Source organism: Anguilla anguilla, chromosome 9, assembly GCF_013347855.1.
Source record: "Anguilla anguilla isolate fAngAng1 chromosome 9, fAngAng1.pri, whole genome shotgun sequence".
Lineage (NCBI taxonomy): Eukaryota > Metazoa > Chordata > Actinopteri > Anguilliformes > Anguillidae > Anguilla > Anguilla anguilla.
Window position 1 is genome coordinate 54266552 of NC_049209.1, and position 12442 is coordinate 54278993.

Consider the following 12442-nt stretch of genomic DNA (forward strand, 5'->3'; position numbering starts at 1 on the left):
GAAATTGGCATATATTTATTGTCCCAATTGGGAAAAAAATAAACTTTTTAAAGATGACTTTAGGCCCCTTCCTGGCACACGTGTGGGAGGGAGTCTGTGACTAAGAGAAAGCTCCATAATGCGCAGGGAGATTAATCAGTAGAGTAGGTGAGGTGCATGCTGGGAAAGGCAGCAGTGAACGATGCTGAAAAACAGCGTGCTGACAGAGTGCCGACAGCTCTCGTTGGCTGTTAATGAAAAGAGATAAAAGCCAAGTGACAGCTGACCGCATGTCAGAGTCCACATCCTGTCCATTCCACAGATAAAGCTCCCCAAAGAGACGCCTACTCCTGCTGCTGCAACAGACACACTCCCTGCACATGCAGATTTCTCAGGTCACATCCCATTGGTCGATTGTGAAGTCTGAGAGGAGGCTGTAATGCTACACTTAAGCTATTGTTACAGAGATTGTTGTTCTGTTGTTCACTTTTTTTGCATGCTGTTGATGTTTGGTGCCCACTGTTGTTGTTTTTCAATTGCTTAAGAAAGGGAAATGTATCTGAAGTGGTATAAAGTAGTGGTGTTGGGGAGCCAGCAGGGGGCAATCTTCTATCAGGCAAAATATACCCCAGTGCAGTGAGGGGGACACTGTGCTGTTGGAGATGCTGTCTTTCAGATGAGACGTTAAACCGAGGTCCTGACTCAGTGTGGTCATTAAAGACCCCATGACACTTGTTACAAAGAGTAGGGGGTTCCCCAGTGTCCTGCCTAAATTCCCAACCTGGCTAATTGCTACCTAATTGTTCCCTGATTTAATTGTCTAAAAAATGTTCTCTCCCTCTCTACCTTAGCTAATTCTGGTGCAAAATGGCTGCTGTACATCACCCAGGTGGGGGCTACACAGTGGCGGTGGGTGAGGTGAGCTCCCACTCATCACCGTAAATCACTTTTAGCAATCAGAAAAGTGCTATACAAATGGAATGATTAATTTATTCATTCATAATCGTGTGTGAGTCTTGTGCGTGTGTGTGCTTGTGTTTTGTAGGCTGAGTTTTCCAGCTTGGTTTTCCTGTTACTGGATGTCACATTTCTGTGTGCTCTTGTTGATATGCTCTGATATGTAAGGTATCTTTCAGTGACAGGCTTTTAAGTCGCTCGGGATAAAAGCATCAGACAAATAAATACATAAAGTGAGGCTTGTCATGCCTCCGGGAGCCAAAACGGTGTTACTATGGAAACAACGTTCTCCTTCGGTGATCAGTTTTCTTCCCATCAAAGTACTTGAATAGGGAGACAAAGGCGAGTTGTCTTGGCAACACCGAACGGCAAACTCGTTAATCCTCGGGCGGCTAGATGTGCGGGGTGCGCATGCGCAAGCGGCGTGACGAGTTTTCTGGTTTCCTGCCTCTGTCCATTCGGCGATTCGGGTCTTACAGATGCTGTTAATGGCTGAATCCTGTTTGAAATGTTAACCTTTTCGGGGATTGAAACTGAGAAAAATACTTGAACATTAGGCTTGGACCGGGAGACAAGTGCGACAGAGACATCCCTGCCCAAGATCGTGGAAGAAGCTGGCAAGATGGTAAGTTTCGGTTCAGTGCTGTAGCCTAACGTCAGCTAGTCTACATTACTTAGCAAGGTTTAACATTATCAGGTTATTTCTCCGTGTAGAATGGGAAGAGCCCCAGCGAAGGCAACTGACGGCAACGAGCTTTGCGTTTATGCTGGTTATCAGGCATTTGCCGTACTAGTTACACAGCAGCACGACACTATCCCGATTTGCCTATCTTAGTTTTAGCTTAGCTCCCTTGCCGGTTCCCTATCATACGAGCTACCTGTACCTAAAATGGCAACTACTCGGGAACAGGTAGGCTATCTCAACGCCACGCTGTGTACAGTCACGCCCAGCTAGATTCCAAAGCGAAGCGCAGATCAGTTAGTCGATTGCCGGCATCCAGAGTCGTAGCCATGCGTCAAGTTTTGGCTGATCAGCTGGTGTGAGCTGTCATCATATTAAGCGAATACCACGTAGTGACAACGTCAGATCAGGTTGTGGGGCCACGGTCATAACAGTAGCCTGTCCTGTCAAGTTAACTTGCCAGTTCATTATTTTGGTAATGTTTATTTATAGCGCCCTAGCCAGCTTAATATTGTTTGCTATATAGCAGGCTATCTGTTGACTTTGTAAAATGGGACCGGTTGCGACTTAGGTTTAGATAGATACGGGTCGTCAGTTATTCCAAGCGAAGCAACGAGTTGTCTGGTTAGTTGGGATAACCGTAACTTTTTACTGTGAAATTAATGTCCTCTTATATGTCTTTACCAACATTAAGGTCGTTGTTTCTCAGTTTCTAAAATTAGCCTATATATATTCAAGTTCCTAATTGCTGGGATTCATGATGAGTTATTTGCATAATTAAACAAAGACATAATGAAAAGCTATTAATGTTAACTGGTCATGTGGCAACTAAGCAGTTGAACCTTTTTTTATTAGTTGAACCATTTCGGCGGAATTAATTTTACCATTGACCAGCTTCCGCGTTCACCTGCTTCACCGCAGGTACAGTGCAGTGCTATGACCAGGCTGGCTTGAGACTGAGCAGCGGTCCCAGTCTCCCTCCCACTGGTTCTCACGCTGTCAGTCCAAGTCGGTCTACTCATTCTTCATTCTCTCTCTCTTTCCCTCTCCGCGGGTCGGGGATGAACTCCCTTGTGTTCGGTTTGTCAGCCCGCATTACCGCGCCCGCCAGTTGCCAGTGTCATGTGGCCGTCGCCTCTCGTCAGGGTAACCGCACAGACACTAGCCGCAGTAAGTAGCCTGCCGGGCTGTCTGGTGGGAGCTAGTATCGCTGCAGTATCCTCGCTAATATAATGTACGATTGTTTAGAGCAGTTCTTGCTGCGGAATGTGTGATGCGTTCACGTGGAAATGCATCGAAGGAGTGTGAATATTTGTCCCCTGACGTGGTCACAACAGAAGTTCGTGTTGGTTTAGTTTGAGCGCCAGACGTAGAGAGAAAACCGGAATTACTCAACCGACCGCACGTTTTGCATGAGAGGCGTTGGCTAGGTGTTGGGTTTTTAGAATTTGCCTCGCAGGAACACTGGGCCCTCTCTCCGTCTCTCAAACTTCTCTGGAATAGCGCTCGAGAGAGTCGGGCCGTTGTTTTTTAACGACCAAACTGTATTCACAGCTTTGTGTGTGTGTGTTTGTGTGTGTTTATCATATTTGTTTAAACTCTTTGAACAGCTTCCGCCTTTTATGGAAGCACGTGTTGTGGAAGCGACAGGTAGGCGGTCAGCCAACCGGAGAGAACACGCCCCTGTACGTCAGTGGGGGAGAGAATATTCTGGAACTGGGGGGAATTAGAGCAGGTATTTTAAGAAGAGAGTAAAAAGTAAAACAGGAATTACCCGAATTTCAGGTTTTTACAGCCTGTGCTCATTTGAAACTGCACAGTTGGCTAAAAGTACACATGGACATATGCACATACATGCACCTGTATGTATGTATGTTTTGCCATGATACACTGGATGATATATTTATATAAATGAACCAGTTTGATTACATAAAATGTGTTTCATGGATTTTTCTTGCCCTGGTTCGTATCTGCCAAGGTCCACCACTCAAAACAGAAAGAAAGGATCACACAGAGCAGTTCCATCATAAATTTTCAGTTGCCAGTTAACTGTATGTATCAGTGGCAGTGTACAAATAAAAAACATTCATGCAATCTACTGTAATAGAAAGGTGATTCATTTGAGCCAACAGGCTAACACAGGCTATGTAGCCTACAAACAGCATTTTACACTTTTTGCCAGATCAGTCCCTCACATGATAGAGACATATTCATGTAACCTTTCAAGGTGAGATCACAAATATGGGATTAGAATGTTCTTAACTTTACATTCTAATGCTGATGTAACAATCACTACTGGTAATTGAAAGGAATGGAGTTCTAGAACACTGACATGGAATGTTGGGGGGAAAAACATTTTTAAAAAAAGAAAAAACCCTACTCTTCAAAGGGTTAATTCTGCTTATAAACACCCTGCTTTCCCGAGGGCAGGGGTTCATATGTGCCCACCCCCCCCCCCCCCCCGGAAACCACTGGCCTGAATAATTGTGTGCTGCATGACCGTGCTTACCTGGGAGTCAAGTAAATATTATCAGACCTAAAACCAGAAGTAAAAAAGTATGATTTTTTAAAAAAAAGCATGGTATGTAATTTGCTAATTCTAGGTTTCCGATGTAATTTCATTCCTGTTCAGTATTTTCTCTTCTGCCTATTTTCTTCTCTGTTCATAATTGTCAGTTGATAACTATACACTTAAAGTGGCTCAATACAGCAGGGATGTCATGCATCCATTGGAATGAGTATAAATGATTTTGGATGAAAACATTGGATTGACAGGGTATTAATTGAGGATAAAACCTGTCAAAATGTAGTCAATGAATCATTCAATTTGTGTGCAATTAAATGTAAATGACCTTCTGAAATAAGTGTATGAAAATTATTATTTAATAATTGAATTAATATTCCACTATTCCATTCTAAATTAAATATTTAACATATAATTCAGATTTAATTTATGGACTTTTAATTGTGCATTTATTTTATGATCTCGTTTAGTGATTCAGATTGTCACAGCCTTTGTTCTTGCAAGCTGAAGTTTTATTTTAATGGCAGCAAAGTGCCTAAGTGAGCTTCCTTTAAATGGGTACTTATCTGTATTGTGCAGTAGCAACTGCACGATTTGACAGTGTTGTGATGTTTGTTGTGATGTACTGTGAAGTGTTACCATGACTTAAAGATGAAGCTCAGACCCCTGCACATGGGTCTCTGTGCAACTGCGTCTCACCCCAGATTCCAGGCCAGAGTTTGATCCAGGATTCACTGAGAGGAGGCCAAATTGGCCCCCTGCTATTTTTTAGCAGGTCACTGTGAAATGTCAGGGAGTCAAAATAAAAACAGAAATACCCTGGAAGTAAATTTAAACTTAAATTTTTTTTTATTTTATTGTAAAAACAATATATTAATAAATATTTAAGTAGGCTAACTGGCTAATCTTTTATTTTAAAAACACTCCATGAACGATACCTTCATTGAATGTAGTTTTGTGTTTTTTACAATAAAAGTTGAATTAATGTATATATTTCAGTAAATTAATTTGTTCACTTTTGTACTGTCTTTTATTATTACTATTATTATTATTATTATTATTCACTCTTCAGGATGTAACTCCTACAGTTTTAAAGCTAAACATACCAAACTTGTTTGTCAAACTTCCACCCACCAGGGGGTTTGCTGTTTGTTAAGCAATACAATTTGTAAGTCTTAAATTCTAAAGCTTTTAAAAACTGACCCATTGAGTTAACATTGGTAGAATGCTTAGTTTACAGCAGAAAATACCAGTATGGCAGTTGACAAAACGATGTCCCTTTACCATGGTACCGGCCGTGTTATTATTATTATTTTTTTTGCTGCAACAAATTCACTACTATAGCTAATATGCTTTGGTAGCTAAGTAGTTTAGCCCGCTAGTAAGCTCACTAGCTAGCCCAACATTACCAAAATAACACTGACTAAACAGACTCATGGCTAATGGCTAGATGGTCAACTAGCTAGCTGGCGGACAAGGAATGCTAACTGTTATGCTTTTGTGAAGCTAGTTAGCTCACTTATTTGCGACATTCTGTTACGTTACTGCTTGCGATGACCCCTGACCTCTGGCTTTGCTCGCATGCGGCAGATGCGCTTCATGCTGCTGTTCAGCCGGCAGGGGAAGCTGCGGCTGCAGAAGTGGTACACGCCCACTGCGGAGCGGGACAAGAAGAAGATGGTGCGCGAGCTCATGCAGGTGGTGCTGGCCCGCAAGCCCAAGATGTGCAGCTTCCTGGAGTGGAGGGACCTGAAGATCGTCTACAAGAGGTACGTTACTCAGAACCCAGGTTCTGTAGGGCAGGAGCTCCCAGCCTCCTTCTGAAAGTGTGAATGGTCTGAACGAGCTATGAGCGTGTGAGAACATGTGTCTGTGTGTGTGAGAGCGTGTGTCTGTGAGAGCATGTGTGTGTGAGAGCGTGTGTCTGTGTGTGTGAGAGTGTGTCTGTGGGTGTGAGAGCGTGTGTCTGTGTGTGTGAGAGCATGTGTCTGTGTGTGTGAGAGCGTGTGTCTGTGTGTGTGAGAGTGTGTGTTTGTGTGTGTGAGAGTGTGTTTGTGTGTGTGAGAGCGTGTGTCTGTGTGTGTGAGTGTGTGTGTCTGTGAGAGCATGTGTGTGTGAGAGCATGTGTCTGTGTGTGTGAGAGCGTGTGTCTGTGAGAGCATGTGTCTGTGTGTGTGAGAGTGTGTCTGTGTGTGTGAGAGCATGTGTCTGTGTGTGTGAGAGCGTGTGTCTGTGTGTGTGAGAGTGTGTGTTTGTGTGTGTGAGAGCGTGTTTGTGTGTGTGAGAGCGTGTGTCTGTGTGTGTGAGTGTGTGTGTCTGTGAGAGCATGTGTGTGTGAGAGCGTGTGTCTGTGTGTGAGAGCGTGTGTCTGTCTGTGTGAGAGCGTGTGTCTGTGTGTGTGAGAGCGTGTGTCTGTGTGTGTGAGAGTGTGTGTCTGTGTGTGTGAGAGTGTGTGAGAGAGCGTGTGTCTGTGTGTGTGAGAGTGTGTGTCTGTGTGTGTGACTGTGTGTGTTTGTGTGTAACACACACTCCCCCTCTCTCTCTGCAGGTATGCCAGCCTGTATTTCTGCTGTGTGGTGGAGGAGCAGGATAACGAGCTCATCACCCTGGAGATCATCCACCGCTTTGTGGAGCTGCTGGATAAGTACTTCGGCAGCGTGAGTCACTCTCTCCCTCTCCCTCTCATCCCCCCCTTCATTCCCCTTCTCCGAAGCGCGCGTGAGTCAGTCCGCCTCTCCGCCTCTCCCCCTCTCTCCCCGGCCGCGGCACGCCCCCTTTCTCCCCCTCTCCTCCGCTCATCCCCCTCTCCTCCGCTCAATTAGGCCTGATTGGTAAGAGAACTGGAAGCATAAACAGAGCAGTAATATTAGAGCTGCTCCTTTCATCTTTCATCTCCCTCTCGCTCCCTCCTTCCCTTTCTTCCGTCTCATCTTTTCCCCCCTCTCCCCCTTTCATCATTTCCAATCCCCTCTCACCCCCCCGTCCCCGTCCCCGTCCCCTCAGGTGTGCGAGTTGGACATCATCTTTAACTTTGAGAAGGCCTACTTCATCCTGGACGAGTTTCTGATGGGCGGGGAGATCCAGGACACGTCCAAGAAGAGTGTCCTGAAGGCCATCGAGCAGGCGGACCTGCTGCAGGAGGTGTGTGTGTGTGTGTGTGTGTGTGAGAGAGAGAGGGTGTGTGTGTGTGTGTGTGTGTGTGTGAGAGAGAGAGAGAGGGTGTGTGTGTGTGTGTGTGTGTGTGTGTGTGTGTGGGGGTATGAGAAAATGTTTGAGCGTGTGTGTGAGAGAGAGAGAGGGTGTGTGCGTGTGCATGTGCATGAATCTTACTCCCTCTCTGTTAACCAGTAGATTCTTTATATTCATAAACGCAATAACTTGAGCTGTGGACAGTGAGGCCGGTCACACCAGCGGCCCAGCCTGGCAGGTCAGGTGGCTGAATCACAGCTCCAGTCCAGGTTTGACGCAGTGCTGGGTACTCCAGCCTGCAGGTGAGCGCTGACCCCAGACAGACTGAGTGGCCTGTTTGAATGGGAATATTAATGTGTTTTTCCACCATGTTGACGTGGCAAATATGTTGCTGTGCTTGGAATGTAAAGTGAGACAGTGGTACATCAGTGAAAACCTGAAGACTCACTCTCTCTCTCTCAACCCCCCCCCCTCTCTCTCTCTCTCTCTCTCTCTCTCTCTCACCCCCCCCCCTCTCTCTCTCACTCACTCCCCCCCCCCCTCAGGAGGACGAGTCTCCTAGAAGTGTGCTGGAGGAGATGGGGCTGGCGTAGTCTGCAGGGCGGGGACTACAGACCTTAAAAGGACAGGGTGGGAGGAGCCTTTGTGCTGCAAGAGGAGGAGTTTGACTTGTGGAAGAAACCAGGACAAAGGAGATGAATGGAACCATAAAAAAAAAGAAAATTGGAACTAAAAAAAAGTGGGTCTGAATTCTTAAATACTGGGGGTTGGGGTGGGGGGGGTGGTAAGAAAAATTTGCAACAAAAAAGGATATATTTTCTCTTTGCTATTAATGGGGTATGATGTGAATTCTGAGTGTATTTAAGCATGGCTGTGGCCTGTAACTTTTTTTTTTTTTCGGGGGGGGGGGGGGGGGCTTTGGAGGGTGAACAGAGCGATCTGCTGTGGTTGGCTTTTAGGAGGCGGAGCCTGATCTGGCACCCCTCGCAGGCATTACTGCCTAGCCCTCAGTTTCCCCGGTAACCGCTGGCCTGCCATGACCGTGCCTGAGACAAACCCGTGCTTGATTGGCGTTCTCATCCCCCCCCCCCCCCCCCCCCCCCCCGCTGCCGGTCAGTGCGGGGGAGGGAGGCGGGCGGGGGTCTTATCTGCCGCGGCTCAGACGTGGTGGGGGTGGGGCACCCTCTTCCTGGGGTTGCTCAGACCTGATAACCCCCGTCACCTCTTCCAGAAACACTCAAAATGACGCGCGCTTTAGATGGAGATCGTCAGAGTAATCCATTAACGGATCAGGTCCTGGGTCTGCCTGAGGACAGATAGCGAGTGACTCGCGACAGGCCCTGGCAGGTCCCCTCTGTGTTTAGGGGGCGGAGCCCAGAGGCTCACCTATGATTGGCCTTCTTGATTTTTTTTATTTTTTATGTTTGTTTTTTATTTTCACTGTTTCCAAAGAGATTACTTCAGTCTTTCTGCCTGTAAGACAGCAGTCAGGGAATGGAGAGACCGAATAACGGGAACAGAGAGGAGGAAGAGTAGGGCCTAAGGCCTCCGCTCGCTGGCGAATCACACCGAGGCACTCGAGTCTTACCGAGCGTGCGTTTCCCGCGGAGCACGGACTCACCGGGGGTGTGGGTTTACCCACAGGATACTAACCCTAACGGTGTGGGTTTACCCACAGGACTGTAGTCCTAACGGTGTGGGTTTACCCACAGGACACTAATCCTAACGGTGTGGGTTTACCCACAGGACTGTAGTCCTAACGGTGTGGGTTTACCCACAGGACTGTAGTCCTAACGGTGTGGGTTTACCCACAGGACACTAATCCTAACGGTGTGGGTTTACTCACAGGACTGTAGTCCTAACGGTGTGGGTTTACCCACAGGACTGTAGTCCTAACGGTGTGGGTTTACCCGCAGGACTGTAGTCCTAACGGTGTGGGTTTACCCGCAGGACACTAATCCTAACGGTGTGGGTTTACCCGCAGGACACTAATCCTAACGGTGTGGGTTTACCCACAGGACTGTAATCCTAACGGTGTGGGTTTACCCGCAGGACTGTAGTCCTAACGGTGTGGGTTTACCCGCAGGACTGTAGTCTTAACGGTGTGGGTTTACCCGCAGGACTGTAGTCCTAACGGTGTGGGTTTACCCGCAGGACTGTAGTCCTAACGGTGTGGGTTTACCCGCAGGACTGTAATCCTAACGGTGTGGGTTTACCCACAGGACTGTAATCCTAACGGTGTGGGTTTACCCACAGGACTGTAGTCCTAACGGTGTGGGTTTACCCACAGGACTGTAATCCTGGGTGCATGTCTAACATACTGTATCAAAGTCCCAACATAAAAAGGGAAGAATGTTCAGATTTTATTTTATAATAAACAATAAGTGCTTAAAAAAAGATGAAAGACTTGAATCAGTTTGTCCAAGAACTTCTGTGTTTGTGGAGGTGAATGCAGAGGTGTGTGTGTGTGTGTGTGTGTGTGCGTGTGTGCGTGTAAACAGCAGGACCAGCATATCCGTCATGGCGAATAAGTGATTTGTGTGTGTGAAGTGGCAAAATTTCATGCATGTATGCACGTGTGTGTGTGTGTGTTTACGCCTTTGGGATGAATTGAAACACTGACTGTGAGCCAGGCCTTATTGCCCAACATCAGTGCCCATCCTCACTAATGCTCTTGTGGCTGAATGGAAACGAATCCCTGCAGCCATGTTCCAAACTCTAGTGTAAAGCTTTCCCAGAAGAGTGGAGGCTTTATAGTGGCAAAGGGGGGAGCAACTCCATCTTAATGCCCACAGTTTTGGAATGAGATGTTCAACAGAGATGTCTTGTGTGTACTGTGTAGCGTGTGTGTTTGTGTGGTGTGTGTGTCTAGAGTGTGCATGTCTGTAGTGTGTGTGTGTGTGTGCGCATGCGTGTTTGAGAGAAAGCGAGAGGGAGAGAGAGAGAGAGGTGATATTAAGTGGGGATGAGTCAGTAATCCTTTCTGACAGCACTACAGTGAAACCAGACTGCACCAAAATCCATTCCATGGCTTTCTGCGCAGACAACAAAGGAAATTGGGTTTGAGAGAGAATGGGAGGGGAGGCGAACGAGAGAGAGAGGGGTCATGAAGTGTATGAAAGGGAAGGCATCAAATAAAAGAGAAAAGAGAGGACCCCCAACACTCTTCTCCAATTTTCTGACGTCTTTAACTAAAATACCCGTCCTCAATTACCCCCCTCCTCCTCCCCCGCATCTCCGGGAAAAAATGAGTCGAAGACACAAAAAAAACGCCGGCAATATTCTAATAAAGAACATGTCTGCACATTTTTGCCCTGTCTGTTTCTTTCCATTTGATTATTTTAGATCCCGAAGCGTAGCCGCAAAATAACCTATAATAGGCTAATGAATAAACACGTAATTGTGACTAATTAAGCACATACATGAACTAAACGCACATTTCAACGTCAAAATTATCACACACGTCTTGCTTTGCTATTTTACTGCTTGTCGACATATTTTGGAGGTTTACAGTTAAACTTTTTGTGCACACAATGGATTCGTGCACGATGACGCCATCGACGGCCCACGGCAGAGTTGCGTCCATCAAAGAAGAACAATTGACTTCTGCCCGTTGCTAGACAACTCGATATACACAGTCAGAGAATAAGGTAAGGTGTCTGGAATATAGATAGCTCGTTGGTGACAGTGACATCATGATACCACTTCATCTATATGCCAACAACATAATTTATGAATTTAGCTAGCTAGTAAATGTTTTACCATTGGCTCTATGTGCATTACTGCATTAGCATGTATGGAATCTATAACGTCAGCGTAAAAAACGATTTGGATGACGTCAAACGTTATCTCCAACAGTTTCAACCACCAGTGCGACTAATGAAGCCTTGAAACTTTCCTTTGGCAATACAAAAATAGATTCACCTTTAGAACTTTAAATTTCAGCCAATAATACACAGGTAGGAGTGTGACGTGTAAAATGCTACATGTTAGGCTCTTGAATTCTCCCATGTTCTGAAATTATTGTGCTTGTTTTTGTTTGCTTGCAGTCGGTGCTCATTTAAACAGAAACCCATAAGAAAACACATAACAAATTTGTGATAATGGTAAAATTCAACGAGCCTGCGTCAACCATGAGTGCAACTTAAAAATAAAAACGGTTTGAACTCACAGAAGACAGTAGCTGGGTCCAAAACCGCAGGCCTCCACGCGCCACGCACCGCACCCCTCCTCGCGCTGCAGGATGGCTCTGTACTCGTAGCATGGAAGAATCTTAACACAAAAACGGGGAGACATAAATGCTGTGGTTTGCATAGTGCAATACTCGTTTTGCTTTCACAAATACACCTATTAAATCTTAACAACTTGTGTCAGGACTTGTGCCTCCGACCTATAGCCCATTATCTAAATGTTCAATTGTTTAAATGAACCGATTTGAAACAGACGCGCGCACACTACAGATACTCACATCTGGGCCTCAAAGGCAAGGGCCTGTTACTCAAAGCAGGGGGGTATTTCACCAAGCTGTAGAAGAAAAGCCGGGCATACGAAAATAAACTTCGCTTGAATTCGCCAGGTTACATAGTCTGGATCAGTTCCGTTTCATGGACCTTGGTAGCGTCTCAAGAGTTGATGCTTGATGAAAGCCAGGTGTGCAGTGAAGTTACGTGCGCGTTCATGGACCACAGACCGAGTAAGTGAATATCGATTGAAACATTCGATCCAAGTAAAATGGCCAAAAGAACGTGCAGCATCGTTTACAGCCGTGAGCAGGAACTCATAATGCATTTTTATTAAGATTACGAGCCTATATTTACAAAAAATGCAATACGACAGTAGTTAAAAAAGCTAGAGACGCAGCCTAGGAATCGATTATCGAGCGAATAATTACTTAAGTTAGTCCTATTGCGCAATCAGTGCTATGCGCTATAGTGTGTGTTCAGTTTTTCGGTCCAATCCCAGCGAGACTAAAAGGACCGTAACACAAATCGAGCTGAAAAAATGGGCAGAGCCAGGCCATTTGACCTCTATGTTAATGAAGAGGCTAATCAGAGTTGCAGATCATCCATGGTGAAATGATGACCACACAGCCAGACAGCTGTGGCAAAACT

At 45.9% G+C, this 12442-nt stretch overlaps 1 protein-coding gene across 2 annotated transcripts; it reads left to right on the forward strand.

Annotated features, from left to right (window-relative positions):
- The first annotated feature begins 1342 nt into the window (after positions 1 to 1342).
- On the forward strand, positions 1343 to 9728 carry LOC118236257 (AP-1 complex subunit sigma-1A-like). 2 transcript variants are annotated; one of them, XM_035434472.1, is made up of 5 exons: positions 1343 to 1561; positions 5733 to 5911; positions 6691 to 6799; positions 7146 to 7283; positions 7877 to 9728. In XM_035434472.1, the coding sequence occupies exons 1-5, from the start codon at positions 1559 to 1561 to the stop codon at positions 7922 to 7924; spliced, it is 477 nt and encodes a 158-aa protein (XP_035290363.1). In that variant the 5' UTR covers positions 1343 to 1558; the 3' UTR covers positions 7925 to 9728. The 2 variants fall into 2 exon arrangements, with proteins under 2 accessions (XP_035290363.1, XP_035290362.1); XM_035434471.1 differs by lacking the exon at positions 1343 to 1561 and adding an exon at positions 1581 to 2788.
- Positions 9729 to 12442: the final 2714 nt, after the last annotated feature.

Excerpts from the sequence above, each read along its gene's own strand:
- LOC118236257 (XM_035434471.1), top strand. The coding sequence starts at position 2,741 with ATGTGGCCGTCGCCTCTCGTCAGGGTAACCGCACAGACACTAGCCGCA. Across the intron at positions 5,912-6,690 it reads CTGAAGATCGTCTACAAGAG|GTATGCCAGCCTGTATTTCT; the intron begins GTACGTTACTCA and ends CTCTCTCTGCAG. Across the intron at positions 7,284-7,876 it reads AGGCGGACCTGCTGCAGGAG|GAGGACGAGTCTCCTAGAAG; the intron begins GTGTGTGTGTGT and ends CCCCCCCCTCAG.